Source organism: Anabas testudineus, chromosome 11 (genome assembly GCF_900324465.2).
Source record: "Anabas testudineus chromosome 11, fAnaTes1.2, whole genome shotgun sequence".
NCBI classification, from domain to species: Eukaryota; Metazoa; Chordata; class Actinopteri; order Anabantiformes; family Anabantidae; genus Anabas; species Anabas testudineus.
Window position 1 is genome coordinate 2,367,846 of NC_046620.1, and position 25,658 is coordinate 2,393,503.

The following is a 25,658-nucleotide window of genomic DNA, read 5'->3' on the forward strand; positions in this document are numbered from 1 at the left end:
ATATAACACAGAAACATCTCTGTTACTTACAGGCCTGTTTCAGCTGCTGTTCTCCATAATTCTTGAACTTGTTCAACCAATCCATGCACTCGTTCTCCAGGTAACCTTTGGTGTACTCTTTCAGGACCTGGACCTCATCCCACTTCCTCTTAGTTGGTTCTGCAGCAGGAACTGCAGCGACCCAGACTGAGTTGGTGTCATCGAAGGACAGAAAGTCGTTCCCATCGTAGGCGTACATGTTTATACCACGTTTAAACTTCACTGTGTTGTCAGGCTGAGTTTCTCCATCACAGCCGTGCATCCACTGAAGAACATGGACGTCTGAAGAGAAGGAAAGTGGAACAACAACCACACACATACAGAGCCTTTCAGATATTTTTTAATATTAGCTTAATTTATGAAAAAGGAGGGATTCCCTCCTACATCCTATAGGGGGAATTATGTTACAAAGTGCTTCACAAGAGAGACACATTGCACACAAAACAATAATACAAACACGACTCACAAAAACTACTGCATCAGTCCTTTCTTTTTCTAGTTAAGAGTCTTGCAGCTGAATTCTGAACAATCTGGTCGATTAATAGATTTCTGGCTGAGACAGGTGAACAGACTGTTGCAATAGTCAAGGCGTGAGGAAATAAATGCATGTAGGATTACTTCAGTGTCATGAAATGATAGAATTGAACGTATTTTGATGATATTAAAAGGCAGGAAATACTAATCAATTTGGTTTAGTCTCCATTATTTAGTGAATAAATTAATTTGTTTATTTATTTATTTATTAGTTATTATATAGGTGACCTCATCCTTGGTTACATTTTAGTCAGTTGCTATTTTTACATACTTTCATGTTCATGTCCCTGAAACTAGGATACTGAGAGATGTTATAACAGCAGAGAAGGCTTGTAGGGAGGAGCCAGAGAGTGTCAAGCAAGTGATGTGATTATTTAAATTTGCCGTAAGTGTGTGTGTGTGAGAGAATTTTTCGTAATATAAGAGTTACATTTGCAGGAATTATTAAAATTATGTGCACAACCAACAATCCTGCACTGAAATTCAGGCCATGAACACATGATGCAAAAAACAAAACAAAAAAAAAAACATCAAACATGCTATTTGTCTTTGTTTATAAAGGTTTTTAGTAAATTTAACAAGTCCACTGGTTTAAAACTATTAATTTTCTATTAAGTAATTTATTGTTTCAGGTTTCGTAGTTTTACAAGTTAACTATTACTGATAATTAAAATGTGAGTCAGTCGTTCATCAGTCTTACTTGTGTCATTTTGTCTCATTCGTTTCATCAGGATTTCGATGTTGACTTTGAACCACTGCTGCTTGCTCTTGCGGGACTGAGTTCCTTTTTCCCAGTAATCATCAGGAAGTCGTTCCTTCATCCAGTCCTGTTTGGGAACCTTCGTTTGGTGGTCACTGTCAAAGTAGTCGATCATCCTGTTATCCAGCAGACCCATGGCTGTGAACTCATGGAGACCCTCAAGTCTGGGAGGTTTGGAGAAGGCTGTGTAGATGTATCTAAGGGAGTGGATCTCTGAAAGTCACACAGGTAGAAAAGGAACACACGTATTAGAGAAGGTAGGTGAAATCATCAGATCTGATTTATTGTTTTTTTTTCCACGTTTAGGATTTTAGTCAATAAGCAATTACAGAAAGTTCAAAATACTGAAGTTATGAGACACTATGAGCTAATGGAGGCTGAGACTTGGCCAAACAAACAATCGTGAACACTGGATTAAGCTCTGGAAATTATGTCTTTTGTATTTTAAATTCAAAATGGTGGATAGTTCCTCAAACGTAATAAATAACATAAATCAATTAATGCATTCATGTATTTTGTAGTCGGCCCAATTAATAATCTATGGTTTTTAACCTAAACATACATGATGCAAAAAAACATCATAAACAACATACAATAAGTAATGTATTTCTAAAATCAAACAACAATAACTAAAAGAAAAACTAAGACACAAACTGTTTTACTGTTTAAAGTTTTACTTTCGATTTTGGCTGAATCCACATTAACGTGACAGTAAACTCCTCTTACCGCTGTTTACCGTCAGCCCGGTGCTCAGAAGGAGCAAAACGGCGATAGTGAACATTTTCAACACAAAGCAGCGATTTTTAATTAGGAAAACAACGATTTATCTGATGATTAACAGCTGAATGTGTCCCGTGTCTGAGGCGCTGAAAAAACGCTTTCTGCTTCCTGATTGTACCCTGACTGATTCAGGTGCTGCTCGTAAATTAGAGCAGTACCTTTTATGTATATTTTATCATTGACATCTACAGTATACTTGACAAATCCTCTATAATACAGAAATGAGATTCCAGGTTGTGTTAAATAGTACAATTAACGGTTTTCTGTGTTAATTAACATAAAATAAATCACAGTGCTTTAGCTGCACCAACTTTGCGTGCTTTGGCTGTTGGACAGACCACAGCACTTAACATAAAAAGTGTTAAGTGTGCACAGTGAGCCGATTATGTTGTTCTCATGATGTAATGTCTTTTCTGTATTTTATCTTATTATTTTTATTAGTTTTGTGTAGGTAAGTTATACCCTCTCAGATCATGTTGTTAGAGAGAGTTTTTATCTCCGTTTTAACCCTTGGATTCATACTTTCACTCATCTGAAAGACCGGAGTGCAACAGCAGCGCCATCACCATGGAGCCAGCTCCTTTGTTCACATCAGCTGATCTTATTGAGGACGGCGGACGCAAAGGTCAAACTTTCTCCTGGATTTTAAACATTCCAGAGGAGATCAGAAAGAAGACAACACGCGGATGTACTGTAGTGGAGGCTGATATCATACATTATGAAGGCTTTTGAGAGTCTGATCCTGGAGTCCCTTCGACCTCTGGTCAAACCCTCACTTGACCCCCTCCAGTTTGCTTATCAACCCCATATTGGAGTGGATGACGCCATCATACATCTGAACCATCGCACCTACACCCACCTGGACAAGCCTGGGGGCTCAGTGAGGATCATGTTCTTTGATTTCTCCAGTGCATTCAACACCATCCGGCCTGCACTGCTAGGAGAGAAATTAAAAAACATGCAGGTCAACACTCCCCTGATTTCCTGGATCATGGACTACCTCACTAACCGCCCACAGTACGTCCGCCTGCAGAACTGTGTCTGACACTGTGGTCTGTAGCACAGGTGCTCCACAGGGGACAGTTCTGTCTCCATTCCTCTTCACCCTGTACACCTCAGACTTCAGGTACAACTAAGAGTCCTGTCATCTTCAGAAGTTCTCTGATGACTCTGCAGTTTTAGGATGTATTCAGGGTGGAGATGTTACAGAGTACCGTGGAGTGGTGGACAGTTTTGTGGACTGGTGTGGACTCAACCATCTGCAACTCAACATCAGTAAAACAAAGGAGCTGGTGATGGACTTCAGGAAATCTGGGAGTCCTGTCATCCCTCTCTCTATACAGGGAGAGGAGGTGGAGGTCGTGTCCGAGTACAAATACCTGGGAGTGTACTTGGACAACAAACTGGACAACTGATAGTTATGTCTTATAATTGCTGTCATTCCACTATGGACTATAAATATTGAATATTTTATTCATCTATTTTACATATTCTGTACATATATTGACTTTTATTTCACAATATTATGTTTTATGTACTACAGAATTCATATTAATCAAATAATCATTAATTAAATTAATTTCACTACATTTGTAAAACAGACACTTTTCCAACCTATGTTCTTACTTAAAAGCACAATTTTGACATTATCATGAGTTTCCAAATCTACAAGTGTCGCTCCAGCTCCAAACAGCATATAGACTCTGTCAAGTTACAATTTAAATGGACATGTTATTTAAATGTTTTATTTTACTAAATAACTGTAATCAATAGTAAAAATGTGTTAGTGACCCCTTATGTCCATATGTAACATATTATTATATTAATCCTGTACCAGTAAATTCAACTCTAAAACTAAGTAAACAGCTGAATTGTGATGTTATATTATAGTTAAACATATAAGTTATATCTCAGTTTATCGATAGTTATAATTTTTTATATAATGTGTATACAGGCCTTATTTAAAGTAATGTTATTAAACTAAATGATAACAGTCAAACATCTTAATTTTTGAGGCATAAGGAATGAATTTATTATTAGAAAAGTAAAGATTTTAATTATATGTGTTTATATATGAAGTTGGACAAATACAGTTATTAGGCTACAGTAGCTAATGTTAGCTTAAGTTAGCTAGCTAACATACAACAGTTTGGGTCATATTTCTAGATTATAAAGGGATAGAACAGACCAAAACCTTAACTGTTATGTAAATGTCTCTCTGTTAAATAGTATTGTTACATGTAGTTATGTTAGGTTAGTTTATAAAGTTTATAAAGTTAGCGTTTTAAAACTGTTTCTGGGCTAAGCTAACTTGAACTGTAAATACTGTAATGGAGACACTTCCGTTTTACAAATGCGACCGACGACAGAGATCTTACCGCCTCCAGTTGTCTGTAAATTATAAATGGCAGAAAGAGAAATATCCAAGTAGTTGGTTGATTCATGTCTTTAAACGGTAAAAACTGTTAAAATGCAATGATGTTGATTGGCGAGGAGCAGCCGGTGGTTCTTCAGTGTTTGAAACGACGGCTGCTTGTCTTTGCTGTATAGATGGACAGTGGTTTATTCAGGTGCTGCTTCCAAGTCAGATAAATATGTGGTACACAAACACTAAACAACTCACTTTTGGGATTATTAAAGTTTTAAAATCTTTTTAAATTATATTTTATTCAAACAATTGACACAAACAGTGTTGCTTTGTGTCACTGGCCTGTCTGCAGTCCTGATCTGTCACATTTAAACTATTAAATAATAAGGATTTCATTTAAATAATAATAATACATTTACGTTGGTCAGTAAAAACACAACAAGACTAACTTGTCTTTGTATTTTAGTCAGATAAATAATTTATTTTTGGAGTACATACAGTTCATGTCTTTTAGTAATGTATAAAACGAACTGCAGTAAAATCGACCAGTAGCAGGTACAAGGAGCAGACACTTAGTAAATTAAAGTGAATAAAATGTTTTCCTTTACAGTGATCTCTTCAGAATCTTTTTTCCCTAAAAGCCGGAAACAAGGTTCATGCCTGACATTTTAACATCTTAGTTCATGTATAAACATACATTTCTGGTTTAATCATTTTACTCCTGATTTCAAACGTACTCAAGTAATAAAGAACGTGCATTTTATCCTTAAAGATAAGAGTGAAGCTTGATGTACTGCGATTGAAATTATTTGAACAGAAACTTTACACTGTGTCGTCCACATGTTCGTACAGGGGATCTTCATTCTCAGTTCTGGAGTTTTTGCTGCCTGGGTCACTGGCTGCAGGAAAGAATAGAGATTTATTTTTACAGACTTAATGTACAGATGAAGTACCACCTTTATTTTTCTATGTATAGTTGCTCTCTGATGATGAGGATCATGTGATGTGACTGAAAACCCTGAAACGTGTTCTTTAATTCTTGTTTACTACACAGTTGTGTGTTAGTAAAAGTTGTGCATTTTATGACCCATAGCATGCCCCCCATGATCACAGACACCACAATCACCAATGCCAACCATATTATGAACTATGGTAAATTGTCCTCTACTGTTGGAAGGCTCATGATCTTAAGCACAGAGAATATTAAACTTTAGTTTTAGATTTTTCAACTACATTCCTGTCAGTTTCATACTACTGTGAAGATGAATGTGTTACAAAGTGTGACAAAATGTTGATGAAGTTATTGTTAATTGTTAGTATTAATTCCATTTCTCAATGTAAAATTGCATGAAACTAGTTATTTGTACAGCTGCGATAAAAGAAACATGTAACATGTAACTTACCGCTGTTCATTGACCCATTGTCCCAAACAGGATCAGAAGTGCAATGAAACCCATTTTATACACAAGTGAACAAAGTGTACAGTTATAAAACTAAGTCTGCAGGTGGTTTTCAATACTGTTATATTCTGATGCTACATGGTGCGTTTGGGTGATGTTCGTTATTAAGAACATGGAGCTACAGAACCTGTTTGTGCTACATGAAGTTATTGAATTATTTAAAAGACATTTGAGAAAAAAACAAACAAACATTACCACTTTAAAATTTCAGTTCACTTAATTTGTAGCTTAATGTGCATTTATTCATCAACGTTAGCATCAGTTTTAATAATGTATTGATACTTCAGTAATGATACCAAAGGGTTGCTGGTTACAGTTTTTCAATGTGAATATATAATAAATAAAATATTATATAAATATATTTTTGTAGACTGAATAACTTTGTCATCGTCTGCTCTATCTTACATTAAACACATCATTACTGTTACTTCCTCCTAATGTCTATAGATGGATTTCTGTTCAAAATATTAAATGAACATATATTAAATGTAATAATGTGCAAAAAAGCCTGCACAGCAAATACAGCTTCATTTCAAGAACAATTTCACAAAGATTTATTTTTATTTATTTATGTGTAGCTTTTCTGTTAAAAAAAAACAGATCACTAATGATAGACAGGAAACACTAAGAAAGAATCTTATTGTCTGCAAAAATAAGCAAAAAATACAACAAATCAAAAATATCAACATTAAATGTCATTCTTTCTTGGCACCATTATACAGTATTATACAGTATTAATGATTTGAGCTCATTTTAGCCTTTCAGACTTTTTAGTACCGTCTTAAACAGTCAATACAATATACTGACAAAGTCCAGTATGAGCTATGAATTTGAATTTTTATACATATTTTAACAACTATTACATTAAGAGGACACATTTTTTATCCAAAGATAGAAATAAAAAGTGCATCATATTCCACACATCATAATATACTTTGATATTTCTCAATAACATAAAAACAAAGAGAAGTACTGTGGAAACAAACACACAGATAAAAACATTTGCAGATTCGTTCATCTGCATTTCACGATGAATAATCACTGCATTAAATGGACCATCCAGTGTGAGCACTGGTTACCAGTAAAAATAAAGTAAGTGAACCGCCTTTCTTTTAGCAAAGAACTAAACATGTAGTCTAAGAGAAAATATCCCCATATCCCTGATCTAAGAGCTGATTCTCTCATTAAATTACTGAGTGGGAAGAATCTTGCTCAATAGGAGCAGATTATCTTATTTTATCAGATCAGATTTCTTCATAAAGGATATGTTAATATGCATTTATACAAAAATGGAAATTGTAGTTTAAACCCTGCTGAAGTTCTATTTTAATGTCACACTTTACTTTTTGGGCTCATTTCAACCACAAAGCAGAGATTTAGTCATTTTTGGTCAAACTTAAATTCTGTGTTCTACTTTTTTCTTATCTGCCAGTTTAGTTTTACTTCTGGTTTCCAAACTCCACATCTTACATTCTATTTACTGTCCAGACAATTTGTTTTACAAGTGAACCGGTTTCAGCACAGTGAGGCTTAATAATGACAGTAAATCAGGACATTTAACACCTCTTCACACAGAATCTGTGTTCTCCATAAGAGGAGCAGTTGTCTCCTGGGGTTCTGAGCCATTATCTGTAGGAATCAACAGATGTGTTACATACATTCCTTATATTTACTAATACTGATAAAACTGTACACCACATCAATACTACAACAGAATATTTAAAGACTTTTTGTTGGATTGTATAAGAGTTGACATGATTGAATTAGTAAAATAAGTCAAACACAAGGAAAAGTTAATGTGATTATTTTTGTATTTCACCCAACAGGTCTTTGTCAGAACAGACTTACTGACTTAAGATATGATAAAAATAATATAATTAAAATTTCAATATCTGGATGTAAACGTAGCAGTAACACTGACACTGAACCAGGATAAATATAATATATAACATTGATCAGCTGAGTTATTCTGATTGACTGATGGGCTAAAAGAAAATGTAAAAAGTAACTAAACTTTATTAGAATGTTTTTAAAAATCTTGTGGAGGTCTTGGATATAAAAGATATGAAAAAAACGACACAACATTAACCCAAAGTAGAAAGAAGTGTTTCCATTTGATCAGATGCAGATGATTCATTTTACTGTGAAACTTTCTGTTTTCTTATTTAAGTGAGCTCTGACATTTCCTGTAGCTGTCTCCTGCTGCATCTTTTAATTAGTCACCAAACTAAGATACTTACCTGAAGAGACACCGGAATCAGATCCACTAAGAGAACTATTTGACCCTGTGAGGAAAAGAACAACTATTTATGTACAAATGTATAAACAAAAAGCATCAGCGCTGACACTTACTGCATACTTATATATTATTATATTATAATTAACCAAAACAAAATATACTAGAATGATTTTCAATAAATAGTAAATGTATTTCAGACAACACTGCACATTTACCTTTGTTGTCTGTGGAAGGGACGGTGACTGAAGAAACCATCAGGGGTGTCTCTGAATAAAGAAACACAGAGGAAATATTTAGGACTACAATCTGTATTTTAAGAACATAATTAATAATTTAAAATCACTTTCATCAACAGGTTTAGCATGTTAACATATCTTCTCTACTACATCACTAGCACAAATGTCATGACTAACATACAGAGGAAAATGTGTTTCAGTGGAAGCAGAAGAAAAAATAGGCTGTAAACAGTAAATGTAAATACTTTGATCATATTAAAGATTGGACAGATTCAAGCACAACAAATATGAACAGTCTTATTACTAATAAACAAAATTACTATAATACACTATTTATGTAACACTGTACATTTACCATTGTTGTTGATGGAGGCACTGGACACTGAAGAACGGACACCTATCAATGATCATTGAATAAAGAAACACGGAGGAAATATTTAGGACTACAATCTGTATTTTAAGAACAGAATTAATAATTTAAAATCACTTTCATCAACAGGTTTAGCATTTTAACATATCATCTCTACTACATCACAAGAATGACTGTGACTCAATAGAAAATGTGTTTCAGTGGAGAAAGAGGAGGAAATAATATGTAGCTCTGTACTACAGGTCCGAGAAGTTACTAGTATTGCATGACATGTATTAGACTGCATTTGTTTTACCTGATATACTAGCATGAGTATATATATATATATTGCACGTACTATTCCTGAATTTTAAGAAAAACACCACTCCAACCACTCCAGCAACAATCAGCAACACCACAATCACTGCTGCTAGCACAGCAACGACAGGTGGGTCATCAGATGGATCATGTATTGTATGATCTAAAATACAGAAAACATTCACTTTAGTTTTTTCAGCATCATTCCTGTTTACTATAATGTTAGTTTATAATAATATGAAAATATAAATGTTAAGTGATGATAATGTGGTGATTTTATTATAATTAATAGATAAGACACATGTGACCATAGTAAAAGTTAGATTTAGTAGTTTGAGAGAAAACTAGAACAGGTCTTACCTTCTGCAATTTCAAAATGTCTAATTTCTAAATATTAATTGTTGCTTGTTTTTACACTAATCAGTGCCATCACATTTAAATACTAACTGACATAAAGAATAAACAATCCAATCAATTAATCAGTGAAGGTAAAATCTCTCATGGAGAATAAAGTTATTTCACTGATACACAGCTTTAAAATGAACTCAACAACAAACAGTTATTTAAAACTTCTCAGTTTTCTCTATAATGGTCTCACAATTCTGAAATATGATGATGATGTCAAACAATATGAAAAAGTTTCTTACCCCAAACATTCTCCACATCTACACCTGTTGCCTTATGAATGACCTGACAGGTGTATTTAGACGAGTCACTCCTTAGAATCTCCACACTCTTTCTAATCTGGTGGGTGTCGTCATCATTTGGTCGAACACCCGAGGACACCAGTCCATCCTCTACAGTTAGAACACGGCCGTTCCTTTTGATATTCATAGTGATGTCCTTTGGGTAGAAACCTGTGGCCAGGCATGTCAGCATGATGTTTGTCTTTATCTTAGTTTCTTTGGCAAACACAAACACCTCAGGTGGAGCTGGACAGAGAATCGTTAGGTGAGTTCATGTTGTCCACAGCAGTAGACTACAGACCAATGTCATAACACATATGTGACAGGTTCAGGTTTTAGATACAGGTAGGGCTGGACGACAAAATGAAAGCAATATCTATCATTTCCTTGATAGAACTCTTAGACATAGCTGATTTAGCCTCAATATAACCCATGCTTCTGTGCTTAGAGCAGCCACAATGGCTGACTTTAGAGTCCCAGAACCAAGCAACTGCTGTTCATTCCCCTATAACAACCGGTGTGATACCAATACAACAGCAACAGACACAGATCAACAATATCGCCCAGCCCTAGGTACAGGCTGTAAACTGAACTGCTTTTAAAAAGATGACAAAATGAAAACTGTAGTAATAAAGGATCAGTTCCTGCACAGAAACATCTCTGTTACTTACAGGCCTCTCTTAGCTGCTTTTCGCCATAATTCTTGAACTTGTTCAACCAATCCATGCACTCGTTCTCCAGGTAACCTTTGGTGTACTCTTTCAGGACCTGGACCTCATCCCACTTCCTCTTGGTTGGTTCTGCAGCAGTTATCGGGGCGACCCAGACTGCGTTGGCGTCATCGAAGGACAGGAAGTCGTTCCCATCGTAGCTGTACATGTCCATACCACGTTTAAACTTCAGTGTGTTGTCAGGCTGAGTTTCTCCCTCACAGCCGTGCATCCACTGAAGAACATGGACGTCTGAAGAGAAGGAAAGTGAAACAACAACCACACACACACATTTAAATATTAGCTTAACTTATGCAAATGGGGAAATTCCCCCCCTACATCTTTTAGTGGTAATCAATAAAGGCCTAGATCTGAAATAGTCATCAGTTTGGTTTGGTCTCCATTAATCAATGAATATTAATTTAGGTTTTATTTTGTTATTTTTTAGTTATTATATAGGTGACCTCATCCTTGGTTACATTTTAGTCAGTGCTCTATTTTTACATCCATTCATGTTCATGTCCCTAAAACTAGGACACTGAGAGATGTTGTAACAGCAGAGGAGGCTTATAGGAAGGGTCCAGAGAGTGTCAAGAGTGGTGTGATTATTTAAATTTGTTGTAAATGTGTGTGATAATATTATATATAAATATATAAGTAAATAGTATAATAGTAAACCGTATTATAAGAGCTGTATTTGCAGGAATCATTTAAATTATGTGTAGTACCCACAATCCTGAAATTTAGGCCATGAACATATGAAAAAAAAGTAATTCATGTTTCAGGTTTTGTAGTTTTACAAGTTAACTATTACTGATAATTAAAATGTGAGTCAGTCGTTCATCAGTCTTACTTGTGTCATTTTGTCTCATTCGTTTCATCAGGATTTCGATGTTGACTTTGAACCACTGCTGCTTGCTCTTGCGGGACTGAGTTCCTTTCTCCCAGTAATCATCAGGAAGTCGTTCCTTCATCCAGTCCTGTTTGGGAACTTTCGTTTGGTGGTCACTGTCAAAGTAGTCGATCATCCTGTTATCCAGCAGACCCATGGCTGTGAACTCATGGAGACCCTCGTGTCCGAGAGGTTTGGAGAAGGCTGTGTAGATGTATCTAAGGGAGTGGATCTCTGAAAGTCACGCAGGTAGAAAAACACAGATATGTATTAGACGAGGTAGGTGAAACCATCAGATCTGATTCATTGTTTTTCTGTCGACATTTAGGATTTCAGTCAATAAGCAATTACAGCAATTTCAATTTCAATAAGTTGAAAACACTCGAGTTATGAGCCCCTGTTGTCACAAGTAAGGGGTAAGGGACTAGGCAGGGATGAACAGAAACTAGATTTATTTATACAAAAGTACACAAAACAGGGAACTAAGGGGGGTATCAACGGACACTACAAAAACAAGCAAAAACAAAGTCAAAGTAAGAAAGCCTTTAATTGTCATGTCACATTTACATGTTACAATGAAATTTGTCCTCTGCATTTAACCCATCCCCTGGGGGAGCAGTGGGCAGCTACATAGATAGATAGATAGACATGCAGCGCCCGGGAAGCTAGCATGGAATGTCTTGCTCAAGGAACACACCTGGTGTCTGTGACGGGGTTTGAACCCCAAAACTTCTGCATCTAAGGCCAATGAAAGTACAACAGAAAACCTCTGCTCAATGGCAGACAAACAACTCACGGAAACAGGTAACAAATGTCCAAAGGTTCAGAGAAGCAAAGTCCAGAGGATCCAGGGGGAAGAAAACAGGGCTGAGGAGGATGGCTAGGCGCAAGGCTAGGAGCAGGACTGATAGCAGGAGCAGGACTGGTAGCAGGATCAGGGTTGGTAGCAGGAGCAGGGCTGATAGCAGGAGCAGGACTGGTAGCAGGAGCAGGACTGGTAGCAGGAGCAGGGTTGGTAGCAGGAGCAGGACTGATAGCAGGAGCAGGGTTGGTAGCAGGATCAGGGTTGGTAGCAGGATCAGGGTTGGTAGCAGGAGCAGGGTTGGTAGCAGGAGCAGGGTTGGTAGCAGGAGCAGGACTGATAGCAGGCTGAAAACAGTCTGGTAAACAGGCTGGAAACAGGCTGGGAAACAACGACGATCTGACAGGAGGGGAGAGGACTGCGGAGAGTTTTTGTAGGGAGAGGGGGGCACAGGTGGAGCCAATGTACAATTAATTAATGGAAACATAGCAAGAGAAGTGGCTGGTGGGTGGAGACCAGAGGGAGAGAGGAGGAAAACCCACAGCTGGACAGGTGCCAGGATGAAACGGTGACACCTATGAGCTAATTGAGGCTGCAACTTGGCCATTTATACCGTGCATTGGCTGCTTGTGTGTGACAACAACGGAAAACTTCATTTTATTCATTAAACTTTTAACATTTCTGTAAAAAATCGTGAAAAATGTAAAGACGGACTTAGGATACTGAGACCAAAAGTTGCAGTATAGGTTTAGTTTAGGATTTACACATACACATGATTTACTTGCCCATTTAAGGATTTATGTACATTGTTATTGATTAAACTGGCAATTCTGTTTTCAATCAATAGAAATCTAAAAATCATTAAATAGATCAATATCACAGTTTTCTAATGTGTCATAATCCAATGGCCAATCGTCTAGAACCCAAAGATATCAGGTTTTTTTTTGTATAAATCCATGAAAAGCAGAAGATCTACACACTTTAGATGCAGAAATCAGACTGTATTTCACACTTTATGCCTGAAAATTAAACAATTGTTAAAATAGTCCAGAATAATTTGATTTAAATTGACTAATCCGTGCAGCTTCACCTGACCTGTAGTCAATACACGTCTTTAACTTTTCAGCCAACAAATCTCCATCAGCTTACAAACTTATCACATGTACGACTGCGTAACAAGTCAGAAAACCAACTACAGTACTACAACTCACTAACTGATCTAGAAGCAGGAAACAGTGTTTGAGTCCATTTCATTTTATTTTATCCACTGTTCAGTTTTTTCAGCCCTCAGTATCTGTTGAACCACTTCTCTGAGGTCACCTACATTTTAGCAGCACAAACTGAAACCTAAAGAAAGATCTTTCAGGCCGTGGCTACATGCTTGAAACCTGTTTTTACTGACAACTGACTGAAAACAAAGCATAAATGTCTACCAACGAGTACGACCAGCACAGAAATGTTCTTAATAACAAACAAGATATGGAAGAAATCCTCAGTATGTCCTAGATAGAAAGAAAACAACAAAGAATGAGGAAATAAGCCTGAGAATGAATCCAACCCTGTTTATGAGCCAGTGACAGACTCGTCAGAGATATTCTAACAATGTTGTCTGTCAACTTTTCTCACTGCAGTCTAAGGGTGGTGTTCAAAGATCAAGTCAAAGATCTAAACGAGCAATAAACAGTCACGCAACAACACAAAGCCAATGTCAATCAGAGAAAATGATATCATACGTTTTATTTCCAGGAAGTTCCAAAGGTTGATTTTATATATAATAAACTTCATGTAATAAACAGTGACTGTAACACAAGGCAATAATTAAACACACTACACTTTCTGATGATCCAGTTGCTGTAACACCAGCTAAACTATTTTTCAAACTCTTTATTTTCATTTTATTCCCCTTTTCTTAAATTGTCTGCTCTTAATTCATATATTGATGTTAATTACAGCTGTAATTGTAGTTAAGTAAAAAACTGGAAAGTATTTTCATAACTAAATCATTGTACAGTTCTCCGGCTCTTATTAAGATCTGTTAAATTTTCTTTAAGCCACATTAACGTGACAGAAAACTCCACTTACCGCTGTTTACCGTCAGCCCGGTGCTCAGAAGGAGCAAAACTGCGATGATGAACATTTTCAACACAAAGCAGCTTCTTGTTAATTAGGAAAACGACGATTGATCCAGCGACTGACACCTGAACGTGTCCCGTGTCTACTGCACTGTGAACAACTTCCTCCTTTCCACCTTTGTACCTGTACTGGTGCGTTCAGGTGCTGCTCGTAAATTAGAGCATGCCTACAGTATGGCTTCACATTCACATCTCAGCGAACATTTCTGGAATGTCTTTGTACTGGATTAGTCCATTAGTTGACAGAAAAATAACTGACTGGTTTTTATTTTAACCATATTATGGACATGGTCATCTTTGAGTGCTTTGACTGTTGGACAGAGCTAATCTGAAAACACAAAGTTATAAACGTATTTAATTGACTAACTAATTAACTAAATAGTCTGAGGTTGTCTAATGTAAGAGTTTCTATGTTTCTTAGCCTTATTTTGAAATAAATTGAATATTTTGTTCTATTTATTTAGTTTGACTGTCACTGTTCAATACTTTATTATGTTTTATGATCAAAGAATGAATTCAATAACCAGTAATTAAATTAATTTCACTACTTTTTACAACTATGTTTTTACTTAAAAGCATAATTTTGACTTTCTCATGCTCCAAAATTAGTTTTCAAATCTACAAGTGTCCCTCCAGCTCCAAACTCAATGCATATAGACTGCTCTGTAAAGTTACAATTTTAATGTGTCGATGGAATAATCAGTTCTTTGAGAAAATAACTGGCAGAGCGATCAATGAGCACTTTCGACCGCAGGGCGCGAGGAACCAGGAGCTGCAGTCGGTCCGATCCCTCGTCCGGAGCCTGCCACTGTCAATACAGCACCCCGTCGTGGAGCTCCAGGTGAACTTCCAGCCAACCTGCAACTGTTCCCTGTTGCTGGCTGCTCTGCCTCTGTGCTGTCGACTTCTAAGTGGGTGGTGGCTGCCTCTGGTCCCCACTCTCGCTCCTCTTGGCGCTGGCAGTGGTGACACTCCTCTACAGTGCAGGGTGTCTGAAGAGGGCGTCAGCGTTGCTGTGCTGTCGCCCCAGTCGACGATGGACCTCAAAGTCGTACTCTTGCAGCACCACCAGCCACCTCACCAACTGTCCCTCAGGCTGCCGGAGGTTGAGCAGCCAGGTGTGTGAGGCATGGTCAGTGTGCAGAGTGAAACAGTTGCCAAGCAGAGTCACCACTCTCTCATCTGTCTCCTCCCCCTGGGATACACATTGCTGGTACTGGGGTCCAGGATGAAGTGCTGCTGGGGACCGGGAAGGCCAGGACCAGGGCGTCCACCAAGGACGCCTTCAGCTGCTGGCCTGTGGTGCAGGCGCTGGCCCACTCAAACCGCCTGCCCTTCTCCGTCAGCTGATGCAAGGAGGCCAGCCCCAGAAAGTTCCTCAGTTCACCGGTGGTGGTGGGTGTCGGTCAGTCCCGGACTGCAGTCACCTTGGTCGGATCAGTGGACACCCTGTGTGCACTGACCATGTGCCCCAGTAATGATGTTTTTCTGGCCAGCAGGTTGCAGTTTGCCGGGTTCAGCTGGAGCCCAGCCTGGTTGATGATGGTGAAGACCTCCCAGAGGTTGGTGAGCGCACCCTCGAAGTCTCTGACGTGCACCAGCAGGTAGTCCAGGTACACCACACAGCAGCTCCGGGGAATGTCCTTCAGTACCCGCTCCATGAGGTGCTCGGAGGTGGCGGGAACGTTACACAGTCCAAACGGCACGACCTTGAACTGCCACAGTCCCTGGTCGATGGTGAAGGCCATTTCAGGTCCAGAGAGCTGAGGAACTGCGTGACCGCGTTGAGACGTCTGTAGTCCACACAGACGTTTATTCAGGTGCTGCTTCCAAGCCAGATAAATATGTGGTACACAAATACTAAACAACTCCCTTTTGGGATTATTAAAAGGAGCGGACACTTAGTAAAAACAGTGAATAAAACTTATTCCTTTATAGTGATCTCTTCATAGTCTTCTCTTCAAGGTTCATGCCTAACATTTAACAATGATTCATCATTTATAAAGTTGAAGGAACAGAATCACAAATTAATGAGGTAATGAGTAGACACAGACAACAGCATGATATCATTGTGAATTCTTGTCAAATTCACCACTTGAGGCAGTGGAAAACATCTTAATTAATGTAAAAACATACATTTCTGGTTTAATAATTTTACTCCTTAATTTCAAACGTACTCGGTTAAATAATAAAGAACGTGAATTTTATCCGTAAACCTGTTGGAAAGATAAGAGTGAAACTTGATGTACTGCTACTACTGTATCGAAATTATTTTCAGTGATCACTCCACAGAGACGGCACTTCTGACTGTTGTGGAATCCCTATGGGTGACAGAGCTGCAGGTAACTCTTCTGTCCTTATTCTATTAGACCTATCTGCAGCCTTTGACACTGTGAACCATCAGATTCTCATGACTGCACTCTCAGACCTGGGCTTCTCTGGATCAGCTCTAGCCTGGCTTCGGACATACTTGTCCAAACGAACCTTCAAGGTATCCTGGCTAGGCCGTGATTCCGACTCTCATAACCTCTCCACTGATGTACCACAGGGCTCAGTCCTTGGTCCTCTTCTTTTTTCCCATCTATACTTCTTCTCTAGGCTTTATCATCCATTCTCATGGCTTTTCGTATCACTGCTATGCGGACAACACAGAGCTGTTCCTGTCTTTTCTGTCGGACGACTCTATTGTCTCGTCTCGCATCTCTTCTTGGATGAGAGATTCCCAAGAGAAGATTCCCAAAACTGAACTTCTAGTCTTCCCTGCCAGATCTTCGACACAACATAAGCATTAACATTGAATTTGCGGCATCCACGACCAAACCCCTACAGATGATGCAAAATCGAGCAGCATGCCTTATTTTCAATCAACCAAAAAGGTCTCACGTCACACCACTTTTTAAAAGTGGTGTGACACTTTTCTACATTCCTGTCAGTTTCATACTACTGTGTAGATGAATGTGTTACAAAGTGTGACAAAATGTTGGTGAAGTTATTGTTAACTGTTTGTGGTTTGTGTAAAACCATTCAAAATGAAACTAAGACCCCTGGAAAAAAATAATTTTTAGCAAGGGTTAGGGTTTTATTTATTTTTATTTGTGTATAGTTATTCCTGGTAAAAAAAAAAAAAAAAACATCACACTGAAATGTTACTAATGATAGACAGGAAACACAGAAAGAGGCTTATTGTCTGCACAAGCATAAAACACAGCAAGTCAAAAATATCAAAATGAAATGTCATTCTTTGTTGGCACCATTATACAGTATTATACTGTATTAATGATTTGAACTAATTTCAGACTCGTCAATACTGTTTTAAACAATCAATACAATATACTGATAAAGTCCAGTAGGAGCTGTGAATTTGACTTTTAGTAGATATTTTAACAACTATTAGACTAAGAGGACACATTTTTTATCCAAAGATAGAAATAAAAAGTGCATCATATTTCACACATCATAATATACTTTGATATTTCTCAATAACATAAAAACAAAGAGAAGTACTGTGGAAACAACCACACAGACAAAAACATTTGCAGATTTGTCCATCTGCATTTCACAATGAATAATCACTGCATTAAAAGGAACATCCAGTGTCAGCACTAGTTACCAGTAAAAATAAAGCAAGTGAACCACCTTTATGTTTTAGTAAAGAACTAAATATCTAGTCTAAGAGAAAATATCCCCATATCCCTGATCTAAGAGCTGATTCTCTCTCATTAAATCTCTGAGTGTGAAGAATCTTCCTCAACAGAAGGAGCATATCTTATTTTATCAGATCAGATTTCCCCATAAGGGATATGTTAATATGCATTTATACAAAAATGGAAATTGTATTTACCACAGAATTTTAATTTCACATAAGCAGTTCTTGATATTACAAAACAAGTTTGAACCCTGCTGAAGTTTTATTTTAATGTCATACTTTACTTTTTGGGCTCATTTCAACCACAAATCAGTTTGTCTTTTCAAAAGACGCTTCAAAGTCATTTTTGATCAAACTTAAATTCTGTGTTCTACTTTTTTCTTATCTTCCAGTTTAGTTTTACTTTTGGTTTCCAAACTCCACATCTTACATTCTATTTACTGTCCAGACAATTTGTTTTACAAGTGAACCAGTTTCAGCACAGTGAGGCTTAATAATGACAGTAAATCAGGACATTTCACACCTCTTCTACAGAATCTGTGTTCTCCACCAGAAGAGGAGTAGAAGTTGTCTCTCGGGGTCCTGAGGCATTACCTGCAGCAATCAACAGATGTGTTACATTACATTCCTTATATTTACTAATACTGATAAATTGTACACCACATCAATACTACAATAAAATATTTAAAGACTTTGTTGGATTGTGTTGAGTTGACATGATCAAATTAATAAAATAAGTCAAACACAAGGAAAAGTTAATGTGATTATTGTTGTATTTCACCCAAAAGGTCTTTTTCAGAACAGACTTACTGACTTAAGATATATTATTTTAAAAATATAATAAAAATTTCAACATCTGGATGTTAACGTAGCAGTAACACTGACAGTGAACCAGGATAAATATAATATATATAATATTGATCAGCTGAGTTATTCTGACTGACTGATGGGCTAAAAGAAAATATAAAAAAGTAACTAAACTTTATTAGAATGTTTTTAAAAATCTTGTGGAGGTCTTTACACATCAAGAGTGGCATGAATAAAGGATATGAAAAAACGACACAACATTAACCCAAAGTAGAAAGAAGTGTTTCCATTTTATCAGATGCAGATGATTCATTTTACTGTGAAACTTTCTGTTTTCTTATTTGATTGAGCTCTGACATTTTCTGTAGCTGTCTCCGGCTGCATCTTTTAATTAGTCACCAAACTAAGATACTTACCTAAAGAAACACCGGAGTCAGATCCACCGGAGTCAGATCCACTAAGAGATTTATCAGACCCTGTGAGGAAAAGAACAACTATTTATATACAAATGTATAAACAAAAAGCATCGGTGCTGAGACTTACTGCACACTTCCAGTTATAATTGACCAAAACAAAAAATACTAGAATGATTTTCAATAAATAGTAAATGTATTTCAGACAACACTGCACATTTACCTTTGTTGTCTGTGGAAGTGACAGGGACTGAAGAAACAATCAGGGGTGCCGCTGAATAAAGAAACATAGAGGAAATATTTAGGACTACAATCTGTATTTTAAGAACATAATTAATAATTTAAAATCACTTTCATCAACAGCTTTAGCATGTTAACATATCATCTCTACTACATCACGAGAATGACTGTCATAATTAACATACAGAGGAAAATGTGTTTCAGCAGAGGAAGAGGAGGAAATATGCTGTAAATACTAAATGTAAATACACTGACCATATTAAAGATTGGACAAATTCAAGCACCACAAATATTATTACTAATAAACAAAATTACTATAATACACTATTTATGTAACACTGTACATTTACCATTGATGCTGATGGGAACATGGGACACTGAAGAACGGACGTCTATCAAGGACCATCGAAAAAAGAAACACAGAGGAAATATTTAGGACTACAATCTGTATTTTGAGAACATAATTAATAATTTAAAATCACTTTCAACAGGTTTAGCATTTAACATATCATCTCTACTATATCACGAGCATGACACTCATAACTAACATACAGAGGAAAATGTGTTTCAGTGGAGGAAAAGGGGGTATTAAACTGCATTTGTTTTACCTGATATACTAGCATGAGTATATATATATATATTGCACGTACTATTCCTGAATTTTAAGAAAACCACAACTCCAACCACTCCAGCAACAATCAGCAACACCACAATCACTGCTGCTACCACAGCAAGAGCAGGTGGGCCATCAGATGGAACATCAGGTATTTTACGATCTAAAATACAGAAAAAACTTTAGTTTGTTGTTCATTTTACATTCAGCCTCATTTCTGTTTACTATGATGTTAGTTTATAATAATATGAAAACATAAATGTTAAGTTCTGATAATGTGGTGATTTTATTATATAAAATAATAGAAAAGACATATTTGACCATGGAAAAAGTTAGATATAGTATATTGATAGAAAACTAGAATGGTTCTTACCTTCTGCATTTTTAAAATGTCTAATTTCTAAATATTAATTGTTGCTTTTTTTTACACTAAACAGTGTCATCGCATCTAAATACCAACTGTTACATAAAGAATAAAACCCTCCAATCATTTAATCAGTGAAGGTAAAATCTCCCATGGAGAATAAAGTTATTTCACTGATACACAGCTTTAAAATGAACTCAACAACAAACAGTAATTTAACACTTTTCAGTTTTCTCTATAATGATAATATATATATAATATAATGACAAGTTCCCAGATTTTGAACATAGTATCACAATTCTGAAATATGATGATGATGTCAAACAATATGAAAATGTTTCTTACCCCAAACATTCTCCACATCTACACCAGTTGCCTTATGAATGATCTGACAGGTGTATGTAGACGGGTCATTCCTTAGAATCTCCACACTCTTTCTAATCTGGTGGGTGTCGTCATCATTTGGTCGAACACCTGAGGACACCAGTCCATCCGCTTCAGTTAGAACACGACCGTTCCTTTTAATATTCATAGTGATGTCCTTTGGGTAGAAACCTGTGGCCAGGCACGTCAGCATGATGTTTGTCTCAATCTTGGTTTTTTTGGCAAACAGAAACACCTGAGGTGCAGCTGGACAGAGAATCGTTAGGTGAGTTCATGGTGTCCACAAAAGTAGACTACAGACCAATGTCATAACACATATTCAGGTTTTAGGTACAGGTAGGGCTGGACGACAAAATGAAAGCAATATCTATCATTTCCTTGATAGAACTCTTAGACATAGCTGATTTAGCCTCAATATGACCCATGCTTCTGTGCTTAGAGCAGCCACAATGGCCGACGTAAGAGTCCCAGAACCAAGCAACTGCTTTTCGTTCCCCTATAACAACCAGTGTGATACCAATACAACAGCAACAGACACAGATCAACAGATCCCACATGCTATAGCCTACTTTACTAAAAAAAACTTGCCGATAAGTGATAAACATGTTTTCCATGGGTTAACCCTAACCCAGGTACAGGCTGTGTAGTGAACTGCTTTTAAAAAGATGACAAAATGAAAACTGTAGTAATAAAGGATCAGTTCCTGCACAGAAACATCTCTGTTACTTACAGGCCTCTCTTAGCTGCTGTTCTCCATACTCCTTGAACTTGTTCAACCAATCCATGCACTCGTTCTCCAGGTAACCTTTGGTGTACTCTTTCAGGACCTGGACACCATCCCACTTCGTCTTAGTTAGTACTGCAGCAGTTATCGGGGCGACCCAGACTGAGTTGGCGTCATCGAAGGACAGGAAGTCGTCCCCATCGTAACTGTACTTGTCCATACCACTTTTAAACTTCAGTGTGTCGTTAGGCTGAGTTTCTCCCTCACATCCATGCATCCACTGAAGAACATGGTTGTCTGAAGAGAAGGAAATTAAACAACAACCACACACACACACACACACACACACACACACACACACACACACACACACACACACACTTTTAAATATTAGCTTGAAAAATGGAAATGGGGGGATTCCCCCCTACATCCTTTAGTGGTAATCAATGAAGGCCAAGCTTTGAAATAGTCTTCAGTTTGGTTTGGTCTCCATTATTTAGTCTATAGATTAATTTAGTTTTTATTTTTTAGTTATTACATGGGTGATGTCATCCCTGGTTACGCTTTTATTTATTTATTTATTTTTACATGTTTTCATGTTCATGTGCCAGAAACTAGGATACTGAGAGATGTTATAACAGCAGAGAAGGCTTGTAGGAAGGGGTCCAGAGAGTGTCAAGCAAGTTGTGATTATTTAAATTTGCCGTAAGTGTGTGTGTGTGAGAGAATTTTTCGTAATATAAGAGTTACATTTGCAGGAATTATTAAAATTATGTGCACAACCAACAATCCTGCACTGAAATTCAGGCCATGAACACATGATGCAAAAAAACGTGCTGTTTGTTTTTGTTTATAGAGGTTTTTAGTAAATTTAATGAGTCCACTGGTTTAAAACTATGAATTTTCTATTAAGTCATTCATGTTTTCAGGTTTCGTAGTTTTACAGATGAACTATTACTGATAATTAAAATGTGAGTCAGTCTTTCATCAGTCTTACTTGTGTCATTTTGTTCCATTCGTTTCATCAGGATTTCGATGTTGACTTTGAACCACTGCTGCTTGCTCTTGCGGGACTGAGTTCCTTTCTCCCAGTAATCATCAGGAAGTCGTTCCTTCATCCAGTCTTGTTTGGGAACTTTCGTTTGGTTGTCACTGTCAAAGTAGTCGATCATCCTGTTATCCAGCAGACCCATGGCTGTGAACTCATGGAGACCCTCGAGTCCGACTGGTTTGGAGAAGGCTGTGTAGATGTATCTAAGGGAGTGGATCTCTGAAAGTCACGCAGGTAGAAAAACACAGATATGTATTAGACGAGGTAGGTGAAATCATCAGATCTGATTTATTGTTTTTCTGTCGACGTTTAGGATTTCAGTCAATAAGCAATTACAGCAATTTCAATACGTTGAAAAGCAGAAGATCTGCACACTTCAGATGCAGAAATCAGACACTACAACTCACTAACTAGAAGCTGGAAATAAACAGTGTTTGAGTCCATTTCATTTTATTTTATCCACTGTTCAGTTTTTTTTAGCCCTCAGTCAGTATGTGTTGACCACTTCTCTGGTGTCACCTACATTTTAGCAGCACACAGAGTCCAAACTGAAACCTAAAGAAAGATCTTTCAGGCCGTGGCTACATGCTTGAAACCTGTGTAGACATTACTGACAACTGACTGAAATCAAAGCATAAATGTCTACCAACGAGTACGACCAGCACAGAAATGTTCTTAATAGTAAAACATGATATTTAAGAAATCCTCAGTATGTCATAAACACTGAGTCCTAGATAGAAAGAAAACAGGAAGTTCCAATGATGGATTTTATATATAATAAACAGGCATTTTACAGTGACTGTAACACAAGGCAATAATTATAAAAGTGACTACACTGATGTTCCAGTTGCTGTAACACCATCTAAAATATTTTTCAAAACCTTTGTTTTCATTTCATTCCTCTTTTATTAAATTATCTGCTCTTAATTTAATCACTATAATATTGAATATAATAATTAAAAATAATAATAAAATAATTGGGAATTATGAAAAACAAACAATCAACACTATATTAAGCTCAGAAACTTACAACGGGTTTATGTCTTTTGTATTTTAAAATCAAAATGGTGGATAGTGACATCTGCTTCATGTTGACGAGAAGTTCCTCAAACGTGATAAATAACATAAGTCAATTCATATATTCATGAATCTATTTGTAGTCGGCCCAAGTATAAATATATGGATATTAACCCAAATATACAATAAGTAACTGTCTGTATTTATAAAATCAAACGACAATAACTTAGATAAAAATCTAATTTCAACGACGTCACAAACATTTTTTAAGTTTTACTTTCGATTTTGTCTGAATCCACATTAACGTGACAGTAAACTCCTCTTACCGCTGTTTACCGTCAGCCCGGTGCTCAGAAGGAGCAAAACTGCGATGATGAACATTTTAAACACCAAGCAGCGATTTTTAATTAGAAAAACGACGATTTATCCGATGATCAACACCTGAATGTGTCCCGTGTGTCTGCTGAGCTGTGAAACAACTTCCTCCTTCCTGGTTGTACACAGACTGGTGCGTTCAGGTGCTGCTCGTAAGTTAGAGCCTACCTACAGTATGACTTCACATTCACATACTTCTCAGCCAACGTTTCTGGCATCTCTTTGGACTGGATTAGTCCATTAGTTGACAGAAAAATAACTAATTGGTTTTTATTTTAACCATATTATGGGCATGGACAACTTTGAGTGCTTTGGCTGTTGGACAGACCAAATCTGAAAGAATCTGAAGAACGTTAATCTGTGAACACACCACTCAACTTCCTGGTTCCTGCTTCCTGTTTGTGGTTTGTTGTTTTTATGTAAGAAGTTTAATGTCAACGCTGAAGAATTGAAGCAAAAGGGCTGCAACAGTCTGTCAAACCCAAGATTATTAACCTATTTAACTGAGTAACTAATTAACTGAATAGTCTGATGCCTCCAAGTGGACTTATCTAAGAGTTTTCTATGTTTCTTAGCCTTATTTTGAAATAAACTGAATATTTTATTTATTTAGTTTGACTGTCACTGTTCAATACTTACACAATATTATGTTTTATGGACTAAAGAATTAATCAAGTAATCATTAATTAAATTTGTAAATCAGAAACGTTTCCCACCTATGTTCTTACTTAAAAGCACAATTTTGACATTATCATGCTCCAAAATTAGTTTCCAAATCTACAAGTGTCGCTCCAGCTCCAAACAGCATATAGACTCTGTCAAGTTACAATTTAAATGGACATGTTATTTAAATGTTTTATTTTACTAAATAACTGTAATCAATAGTAAAAATGTGTTAGTGAGCCCTTATGTCCATATGTAACATATTATTATATTAATCCTGTACCAGTAAATTCAACTCTAAAACTAAGTAAACAGCTGAATTGTGATGTTATATTATAGTTAAACATATACACATATAAGTTATATCTCAGTTTATCGATAGTTATAATTTTTTATATAATGTGTATACAGGCCTTATTTAAAGTAATGTTATTAAACTAAACGATAACAGTCAAACATCTTAATTTTTGAGGCATAAGGAATGAATTTATTATTAGAAAAGTAAAGATTTTAATTATATGTGTTTATATATGAAGTTGGACAAATACAGTTATTAGGCTACAGTAGCTAATGTTAGCTTAAGTTAGCTAGCTAACATACAACAGTTTGGGTCCTATTTCTAGATTATAAAGGGATAGAAAAGACCAAAACTTTAACTGTTATTTAGATGTCTCTCTGTTAAATAGTATTGTTACATGTAGTTATGTTAGGTTAGTTTATAAAGTTTATAAAGTTAGCGTTTTAAAACTGTTTCTGGGCTAAGCTAACTTGAACTGTAAATACTGTAAAATAGAGACACTTCAGTTTTACAAATGCGACCGACGACAGAGATCTTACCGCCTCCAGTTGTCTGTAAATTGAGCCACAGAAGTGGCAGAAAGAGAAATATCCAAGTAGTTGGTTGATTCATGTCTTTAAACCGTAAAAACTGTTAAAATGATAGAAATGATAAAATGATCAAAACAACAGTGGACGTGTCGCCCTGTGCTGTGCTGCGTCATCAGCCAATCAAAAAATACACAGCCCGTTGCTAGGCAGATTACATCAAACCACGTA

General features: G+C 36.7%; 2 protein-coding genes across 8 annotated transcripts in view; both read right to left on the minus strand.

The window, feature by feature from the left end:
* The window catches only part of LOC113153521 (H-2 class I histocompatibility antigen, L-D alpha chain-like), a 37,648-nt gene extending 23,240 nt beyond the window's left edge, over positions 1–14,408 (minus strand). For 2 of the 5 annotated variants that reach the window (XM_026347193.1, XM_026347196.1), the window contains exons 1-3: positions 2,060–2,209; positions 1,274–1,546; positions 31–321 (exon numbers count right to left, since the gene is read on the minus strand). In XM_026347193.1, the coding sequence (XP_026202978.1) occupies positions 31–321; positions 1,274–1,546; positions 2,060–2,114 (619 nt within the window). In that variant the 5' untranslated portion in view covers positions 2,115–2,209. Of the gene's footprint in view, positions 1–30; positions 322–1,273; positions 1,547–2,059; positions 2,210–9,134; positions 9,247–9,730; positions 10,016–10,440; positions 10,732–11,332; positions 11,606–14,255 lie in introns of those variants that run through there. The other 3 variants (XM_026347195.1, XM_026347197.1, XM_026347194.1) reach the window with 3 other exon arrangements.
* LOC113153519 overlaps positions 1–25,619 on the minus strand; it is a 67,435-nt gene extending 41,816 nt beyond the window's left edge. For 2 of the 3 annotated variants that reach the window (XM_026347188.1, XM_026347187.1), the window contains exons 1-8: positions 25,440–25,619; positions 22,494–22,766; positions 21,503–21,793; positions 20,734–21,018; positions 20,062–20,187; positions 19,762–19,803; positions 19,395–19,445; positions 8,182–8,226 (exon numbers count right to left, since the gene is read on the minus strand). In XM_026347188.1, the coding sequence (XP_026202973.1) occupies positions 8,182–8,226; positions 19,395–19,445; positions 19,762–19,803; positions 20,062–20,187; positions 20,734–21,018; positions 21,503–21,793; positions 22,494–22,766; positions 25,440–25,512 (1,186 nt within the window). In that variant the 5' untranslated portion in view covers positions 25,513–25,619. Of the gene's footprint in view, positions 1–8,181; positions 8,227–19,394; positions 19,446–19,761; positions 19,804–20,061; positions 20,188–20,733; positions 21,019–21,502; positions 21,794–22,493; positions 22,767–23,890; positions 24,089–25,439 lie in introns of those variants that run through there. The other variant, XM_026347189.1, reaches the window with a different exon arrangement.
* Positions 25,620–25,658: the final 39 nt, after the last annotated feature.